The sequence below is a fragment of the Orycteropus afer genome, unplaced genomic scaffold (assembly GCF_000298275.1).
Source record: "Orycteropus afer afer isolate SDZICR_OR568_19922 unplaced genomic scaffold, OryAfe1.0 scaffold00330, whole genome shotgun sequence".
Lineage (NCBI taxonomy): Eukaryota > Metazoa > Chordata > Mammalia > Tubulidentata > Orycteropodidae > Orycteropus > Orycteropus afer.
This window is the reverse complement of record NW_006921917.1, coordinates 440,310-449,683: the sequence shown is the minus strand read 5'-3', so window position 1 is coordinate 449,683 and position 9,374 is coordinate 440,310. Positions and strand designations below refer to the sequence as shown.

The 9,374-nt window shown below is 40.4% G+C and overlaps 1 protein-coding gene across 1 annotated transcript in view; it reads left to right on the top strand.

Moving 5' to 3' along the window:
• The window catches only part of MYH10 (myosin heavy chain 10), a 159,394-nt gene that overhangs the window by 53,040 nt on the left and 96,980 nt on the right, over nucleotides 1–9,374 (top strand). Inside the window, 1 exon segment of the mRNA XM_042782460.1 lies at nucleotides 4,401–4,493. Within this exon segment, the coding sequence (XP_042638394.1) occupies nucleotides 4,401–4,493 (93 nt within the window).

Here is a 9,374-nt window from a genome sequence, read left to right as displayed (position 1 = left end):
TTAGAATGTTTTCTAGAATCCTGAAGAATTAGCATTTAAGGACATACATTCAGCAAACATTTTGAGAGTGTCATTTTGACCCAATACTAACAGGGCTCAGTGCAGAGGATCAGGGGGTACAGGTACAGCGAAGTTAGTTTAAGTCAGCAGAAGGAAGAATAGAATCAGTAGATTACACAGAGAGAGACACATACATACTAAGGAAAAAAGAAAAGGAATCAGTAGAAAATTGACCTTAAGAATCCTTATAGCCATGTCTAACTCATTGTTGTCAAGTTGATTCTGACTTATAGTGACCTGATGGGACAGAATAGGTTTCCAAGGCTGTAAGCTTTTTGGAAGCAGACTGCCACATCTTTCTCCCACAGTGCAGCTGGCGAGTTCGATTCACTGTCCTTCAGATTAGCAGCTGAGCACTTAACTGCTGTACCACCAGGGTTCTTTTATAACCGTATCTAGGGAATATTAAAACAGGGTATGCATCACTTGGATTACCTCCAAGTTAGGAGAATATTTTAAGGGGACATTATTATTTAAATATTTTTATTATGATTTGGGAATCCTGGTGGCACAGTGGTTAAAATGTTTGGCTGCTAACAGAAAGGTTAGCAGTTCAAACCCACCAGCCACTCTACGGAAGAAAGAGGAGGCGGTTTGCTTCCATGAAGATTTTATAGCCTTGGAAATCCTGTGTGGCAGTTCTCTGTCCTGTAAGGCTCACTATGAGTCACAATTAATTTGAAGGCAGTAGGTTTGGTTTTGGGTTTGGCGTGATGCAATGGATAAGCACTCAGCTGCTAACCAAAAGACAGGTGGTTTGAACCTACCATCTGCTCCATGGGAGAAAGGTGAAAGATGTGGCAATCTGTTTCCATAGAGATGTATAGCCTTGGAAGCCTATGGGGAGTTTTACTTTGTCTTACAGGGTCACTATGAATCAGAATTAAACTTGAGAACAATGGGTTTTATGATTTGGCAGGAGAGGAGAGTGTGTATCTTAAGCAATCTGTATTCTAATACCTTGATCTAACAATAGGCATTTAATCTGAAAGTCATTCCCTACAATTAAAAAAAGCAACCAAACTCACTGCTTTTGAATCAGATCCGACTCTTAGCGGCCCCTCCTTGGGTTTCTGAGGCGGTATCACTATGGAAGTAGATTGCCCAACCTTCCTTCTGAGGAGTGGCTGGTGGGTTTGAACCATCAGCGTTCTGATTAGCAGTCAAATGCCTTAGGCACCTCTCAGATTGAATTATGTAAAAAAAAGCGTCTAGAGGCCCAAAGAATTACTGCAGTGTGCAAAAAGAGCCATTGTGCCAAAACCCTTGTATTTTATTCCTTGGAAAACAATTAACTTGTTTATTTAAAGCACAATTCCAGTAAACTTTATTTTAAATCTAGATTCTTAACACAGATGTGTGTACTCCAGAACAGCAGCAAATTTAAACGAGGACAAGAAGTTAGTCACAGGCACACCAATGGAATTGACCACTGAGTGCCAGGGAAAAAGCAGTGTATTAGATCACAGGGTGACAGTTCACGTTCTTAATAACAACTCAGAATCCTTCAGGCTCAGGATACCATGTTTAAATAATTTTTTTTCCCCTGCATTTTAAAAGCCCTCTGCCGTCAAGTTGATTCCGACTCATAATGACCCTTTAAGACAGAGTAGAACTGTCCCATAGAATTTCCAAGGCTGTAAATCTTTATAGAAGCAGATTGCCACATATTTTTCTCTGGGAGAAGGATGAAGCAGTCTGCTGAGTAGGGCGGCTGGTGAATTCAAACTGCTGGCCTTTTGGTTAACAGCCAAATGCTTTAACCACGGGCCATCAGAGTTCCTTTTTCTGAATCTTGGATATTTTATTAAGTATTTTCCACAAATGGATGGCCTCTTACATCAGTTTCCTGTGTGTTAAGTAAAACAAATAAACAAACAAACAAAAAAATATTAAACACATTCTTTTCAGTGGGCCTGGGATCAAATGCCAAGTTTACTTCAGTCATAAAATAGCTCATTGCCAATGGAAGTAATCCACAAAATCCATTTCCTTAGCCCTCCCTTTCTGTGATGGGATGGACAGCCTAAAGAGGACCACATCCAAAAACCAAACTCATTGCCATTGAGTTGTTTCTGACTCATAGCGACCCTCATTGCGTTTCCAAGGCTGTAAATCTTCATGGAAGTAGATCACCCTGTCTTCCTTCCATGGAGCAGCTGGTGCGTTTGAACCACTGACCTCCCGGTTAGCGGTCAAGTGCCTTCACCACTATGCCACCAGGGCTCCTTCTTAAAGAGGACAGTCCAGCTGAAATTAAACCAGGCCACTAGACATTCTCTCCTAGAATTATAAAAGGGGGAAGACATTGGGACAGAGGGAGGGGACCTGGATATGAAGAATGAAGGAAAAAAGGAGGTACTTGTCAGATGTTATTTGGCAGTACAGTTTTCCTGCTGCCTCTCATTCATTTTTTTCTTTTTCTTTCAAATTTTGTTGTTTAGAATATGCACAGCAATGCATCCACCAATTCAGTCATTTCTGCACGTGCACTGATTACGTTGTTTATTGTGCAGCCATTCTCTCTCCTTCTCTGAGTTGTTCCTCTCCCAGACCCAGAAACTCATTGCTCTTTGTTTAAGAAACTTGCCTCGTGTCAAGAAAAGTGCTAATATTTTAGAAAGATTTACATCAGAAATAATCTGGAGTTTTCAAACCAGTCAACTGGAAGATTTGTTATATAGGGAGCAGTTTCTCTAATGTGCAGAGGGTGAGGTGATGTTATGTCATGGAGTTCTTAATGGGATTCCGTTTAGCATGATTGTAGTGAAGACCTGTGAAAATCCATAAATGCTGTAGAGTTGACGTGTGAGGAGCATATCCCTTCACTATTTAATGTGCCTCAGGATAACTTCTCCACCCTTCAACTGAGTGAAGAAGTCCAAACCAGAGTTGGATGCTGAGAGTGTATATATAGCATATATTTTTTCCTGTCTTTGGATTTGATGATGGTACAAAGTACCACATACCAACTGGCTACCGGTTTAAAATCTTATGTGAGGTGCCTTATATTCCTTTTTTGCTTGGATAATCACATTTGCTGGTGGTTTTTCTTTTTTTTCTTTCTTTAGATCTAGAACACTGTGGGTATTTTAAGGTATAAGGGTAAATAATTTTGTGTTTGGAAAAAGCAGATGTTTGTAAATCTGTTTTATAGCCCAGTTTACATATAAATCACATTATACTAAATATTCTATACCTGGCCTTTTAAATTTGAGCAAGAAGTTAGTAATATTGTCATCTTCACTGGAGATGGGGACATCTACCCTTTCTACTACAGTGAGGTGTTGTGTGAAAACCCTTGGAACAATTAAAAGTCCTGTACTCATGTCAGTCGTAATTAAGAGATTTTAACCCCACTATTCAAAAGTAGAGCGTTCCTATGAAACCTTTCAGGAGCCGAGATGAGTAAAGCGAAGATGGAATTACCATTAATGTATATGGGAAAAACTTTTGAGCATTCCTGGTTGCAAAAAAAAGCCCTACTAAATCATACCCTCCTTGGAAACCCAAGGAGGGGTCGCTATGAGTCAGATCTGACTCGACAACAATGAGTGAATCATACCAAATAACACATAAAACAACACTAACACACAGTGTTCACAGACACGGCCCATCGCTAGTGGCTTGATGCTGAGATGCTGGGTGTCGTTCCAGCGGAAGGAGCTGGGTGACGCCACTCTTGCTGCTCAGGGTGCGTGCTGCCTGCTGAATGGCTTACGGTAAAACAAGTGCTAAATGTCAGTTTGACTTTTTGTCTTTTTTGTAAACATGAGTTTAATGTGTAAAGAAGCAAGAAATCTTTGGATTTCTTTCAGTTAGTGAAAACAGGTATTAATATAGGTCTTTCATAAAAAAATGTTGTAAAGTGAACTTTTGCAGGGGATACCTGTGTTAGAATTAGCTGCCTTAAGTCTTTGGAATGAGGCAAAATATAAATAAATTTAAAAAGTATAAGTGTTAATATGTTCTTAATTGAAATGTCATGCAAAATTTCATTTCATGAAAACTGTATGATTGATCTTTATTTTCAAAATTCTTTGCCTATTTATGACTCCTGTCCTTAAATTTATCTCTCTGTTCGATGTGACAGTGTCTTCTGGTGAGCACTTTATATATGCTAATTCCTTTTCCTTTAGCAGAGCCCATTGTCATAACCAAGAATAAAAAGCCAACCGAGATTGCTGATGGCAAACAGAATGAAAGGACTGTGGAAAAGAGGCTGTTTTGTTTTTGTTGTTTTATTTTTCCCCTGAGGACTGGAGTAAAGACATTAGATTAATATACATCTACTCTTATTTATGTGTTTCTATGTATGTTATGTGTGTTTAATCTTTTAGGGGGAACTTGAACGGCAGCTTTTGCAAGCGAACCCAATTCTGGAATCATTTGGAAATGCGAAGACTGTGAAAAATGATAACTCATCTCGTTTTGTAAGTTTGAAAGAACCAGAAACTTTCAATTCCTCAGATTTCTAGTTAAATGTCTGCTATGCTGAAGCAGTGTGCTACTCTCCATCTTAGATTTTAAGAAAAAACTGACAGGTACAGTAATGAGCAGTGCTGTTTAATAGAAAAAGAGTGCAGGTCACATAGGTCATTTCAAGTTTTCTAATAGCCACATTTTGAAAATGGGAAGACAAGAAAAGAAATGTGAAAGTAATTTTTATAATGTTTTATTAAACATAAATATATAATTATATATGTATGTACATATAGTAATTGTTTGTTGTTGTTATGTGCTGTTGAGTCGGACCCAACTTAACAGCGACCCATATGTATGTATTGTTGTTGCTGTTGTTGTTATGTGCCATTGAGTCAGCCCTGACTCATAGTGACCCCTCCTTGGGTTTCCGAGGCGGTATCACTATGGAAATAGATTGCCCAGCCTTCCTTCCGAGGAGTGGCTGGTGGGTTTGAACCATCAGCCTTCTGGTTAGCAGTCACTTGCCTTAGGCACTCCGCCATCAGAGTTCCTCTGTGTCTATTACTATATGTATGTACACATATATGATGATATAACGTCTCTTATTTCTTCATCTTTGGATAATAATAAAACTTATTTTTGGGGTTGATGTGGAGATTAAATGAGAGGCATGTTGATCACGTAGAATAGTGCTCAACAGTTTTGAACTTTGCAATGAGAAGAATATATTTGGTAAGAGAAACATGGTATTGGCATGAAAAAGAGAGATGGCCTTAGGAGTTCCAGAGTTGGTGTTGGTTGTAGTGAATTGTTATTTTTATACCCTGCTGTCGTTTTGGGACAACTTCAGAATAATTTGTTACTGTTACTCCTCTTTAAAAATTCTTCTCAGCTATTCAACTCTATTATTTGTTGAGAGCTTTACTGTCTCCCTCAGATTAACTCGCTCTAAGTTTCCCTGAGGATATTATCCTAGGGAAAGCCAGGTCGATAGCAACGAAACCTTGACCTTCCTCCCGCCGGCTGCTTAGAATCAACACTTCGTGGCAGTCAGTCTCTAAACCTGCACTCAACAAAATGGTATTCTTTCAGTTGATTTTTCTCCTGGATTATCATCAGTCATATAAGAGTTCTGTTCAGTAACTCTTTCCACGGTCAGATGGGAGAGGGTCTTTGTTGTTCAATTACTTCTGCTTGCACCTTACCCTAAAACCTAGTGGCTTCTTAAGACATGTATCATCTCACAGTGTCTGTGGGTGGGAATTTGGAAGCAGTTTTAGGCTGAGGATTCTGGCTCAGGGTCTTTCATGAGGTTGTCATTAAGATTGTGTTGGCTGGCACTTCAGCCTCCATCTGAAGGCTGACTGAGACTGGAGGGTCTGCTTCCGAGCTTCATTCAGGTGGCTCTTGGCAAGAGACCTGAGCCCTTACCTTGGGTCTCTCATAGTGCTGCTTGAGTGTCCTCATGACATCGCAGATGTTCTCCTCAAGAGTGAATGATGGAAGAAAGAACAAGGTAGAAATCACACACTGCATTTGATGGCGCTGCCCTGGAAGTCACATACCATCATTTGATGTATTTTATTGGTCATACAGACCAACCTTTATAAACATGAGAGGGGACTACATATGGCATGAATACCACAAGTTTGGGATCATTGGGGCCATCTTGGAGGCTGGCTGCCACAGATCCGTAGGGAGATGTCCGTAGTTGATGTATGCAAGGTTACAGTCGGCAATTTATATTACTTGAGATCAGTAGTTCATAATAAGGGGTATCCTGGGGACATTTGATACGGTGTCTGGAGATATTTTTGGTTGTCACAATTGAGGGGGTGGTGTAATAGTGACATCTAATGGGTAAAGGCCAGATATGCTGCTAAACATCCTACAGTGTCCACAACAAGGAATTACCCAGTACAGAATGTCTGCAGTGCCAGGGTCGAGAAACCCTGCACTAAGGTTGTTCCTTTAAACTGTTATCTAAATGAAGATCATTGTTCCCTAAAATTTATTTGCAAGGTAGTTACTATATACAAGCCTCCTTAATGCTTCTTACTTAGACATCCTATTACAAAGGTGGATATAAGTATTTCTGGTAGAAACTTGTTTTATTAAGTAGTTAGTTCCATTGATTGAATAATATTCTGATAAAATAGCCTTTTAATAGTTCTCAGTGAGTGTTGCCAACATTTTGGTTCTCAGGAGGGTTAGAAAGTAACCAATGTAGGCTTTTTTTTTTTTTTTTTTTAATTGTGATTTGGGTGAAAGTTTAGAGAGCAAATTCACCTTCCATGTACATAGATTTTGTCTCATGACATTGACTACAATCCAACACAATGCAACAGCTCTCCTCCCATCTCTTCCCCATAGATACTTCTTCCCTGTCTCCCTCCCTCCACACACTCCCGCCCCCTGAGCCATCCCCCTGCGCACATACAGCCCCACTACTCTCTCATGACTGTTCTCTCCATAGAGTGTATCTACCTAATGTAACTGCTTACCTCATATGCTTCTTTTGTTTGACTGGAAGCCACAGGAGTGGGTTCAATTCCAGACCAGAAGGGCAGCTAGGGGCCATAGTCTCAGTGATTCCGTCAGGCTCTGTCAGACCAGCAAACCTGACCCCACCCCACCTTTCTTTTTCTTTTTCTTTTTTTAATGATTTTGAGTTTTGTTCCACATTGTTCTCCCACTCTATCCAGGATCTCCTACATAGATCCCCCTCCTAGTGGTTGACAGTGGTAACCGGGCACCATCTAGTTCTTCTCATAGTCGTACAGCCTAAGGATTGCATAGTATACCAATTGCTTGAAATAATTGTTTCCATAAATCTTTGGTTCTTTCATTATTCTTTGCTCTGCACTAGGAGAGACCCATCGTTGCACCTAGATGGCCACTTGTAAGCTTGCCAAAGTAGGATGCGGAACAATGTTTTGTGTAGTATCTTACGCCAATTGAGCTTGATGTCTCCTGCAACTATGGTCCCGAACCCACAGGTCCAACTACTTGCTCTCTCTGGGTAGCTGGCTGTGGCTGGGAAATCACTACAACCTTGTCCCTTGTCAGCTCTGTTTTATACCTGGGAGTTCCTGTAGAACATACCAATACACTTGAGAAACATTGTCTGCCAACCCTATACATGGTCTTGGGCACCCTCCCCCACATAGACATGCCCTCATGTAGGCTTTTTTAAAAATTAATTTTTATAAAATTTTGATTTTTGATCAACAGAGCAGGTCCATTAGTTATTTATTTAGCACCTGTTCTTTGCCAGGCACCGTACTTGATATCTTCGTTTGGATGTCTAATAGATTCAACATATTTCAAATGCGATTTTTTTATTTTCCTTTGTTCTTTGAACTCATCTCAAAAAATTTCAGTGAATGGCACCATTCAATCACCCAGTTGCTAAAGCTTTAAACAAAACAGTGAAAGCCTAGAAAAACATCTCAGATTTCTCTTTGATTCAGCCATTTTCTCATGGCCTATACCAGGTTGGGAGTTGGTTAAACTTTCAGAGTGTATTTCACGTTGGTCCACATTTCGCCCTCGTCTGCCTACCACCCTGGTTAATCTAAAGCTCTGTCTGAGGAAGTTTGTTCCTGTTTTTCCTGAACATAGTGTCTTATTCATTTCCCTCATAACACTTAGCACAATGTGTAGTTAATCACTTTGCTTATCTATTGCCTTGCTCTCTGCTAGGATGTAAGCACTTTGACAGTAGGAACCTTCCCTGGCTTGTTGCTTTGGGTATCTTTACTGTGTAGCACTGGGGCTTGCACATGTAAATGCGTAGTAGGCATATCGATAGAATTTATTTAGTTAAAATGTGGTTGCCTACTAGGTGCCAGTCTTCTAGACCTTGGAAGTAGATCAGTGGACAAAACAGAAGTCTGGCTTTGTAGAGCCCACCTTCATTTGGTTTGAAGTTTATTGTTTTCCTTGACATGCCATGATGGACAGTTGAGGTCAATGAAGGTACTCCGTGTGCTGGATCTCCAGGCGTGTGCATGGCCTCGTGTCAGAAGCACATACAGATGTGTGGGAGGCAGGGGCTCCATGGGTAGGCCAGGCTTTGGGTTGGGATTGGTTTTGTATATCATACTAAAAGAGGGTTGTGGGTTTTTTTTTTTTTAAATGAGTTATGTATACAGTAAAATTTCAAGCAGCCATTTGCAAGCAACATGCTTACGGTGAAAGTATTTGAAACTATAAACTCCATAAGCTTTGGAATCCATTTGGTTCTGTTTCTCTGATCTGATGTAGATGACTGATTTCCTGACGGGTATCTTTTCCTTCAAAGATACTAGCATATGGTTTGTATTAAAAGGGGGATTCTTTAGAAGAGTATTGCCCTTATGAAAATAATCATTCACAGTTAGTCTGGGTCTCTGTTTATGGAGAAGTAAAACGCATTCCATATGGAAGAGATTTATATAAAATGAATCTCTTGTAATGAAACTTAAAATCAGGGGGTTCAGTTTCAGAATGATGGTTTATATCAGCAGATATATCTTCTCCCAGAAAATTTTAGTAAGAATCACTTTTCTATATTTGTACAAATCCATTTTTGTTTCTATGCAAACTGACTTAAGCCAGTTTGGCAATTTTCAATTATTATATTCCTTTTGGTGGATAACCAGCTTCCAGTTGTTTGAGCTAGGAAAGGGCACTGTTGTCTCTCTTCCCTGTAACTTGGCTCCCACATGACAGTGAAAGCAGTCTTCATCCTGCACCCCCACATACGCGGTCTCCATCCTGCACCCCCACATACGCGGTCTCCATCCTGCACCCCCACATACGCGGTCTCCATCCTGCGCCCCCACATACGCGGTCTCCATCCTGCGCCCCCACATACGCGGTCTCCATCCTGCGCCCCCACATAC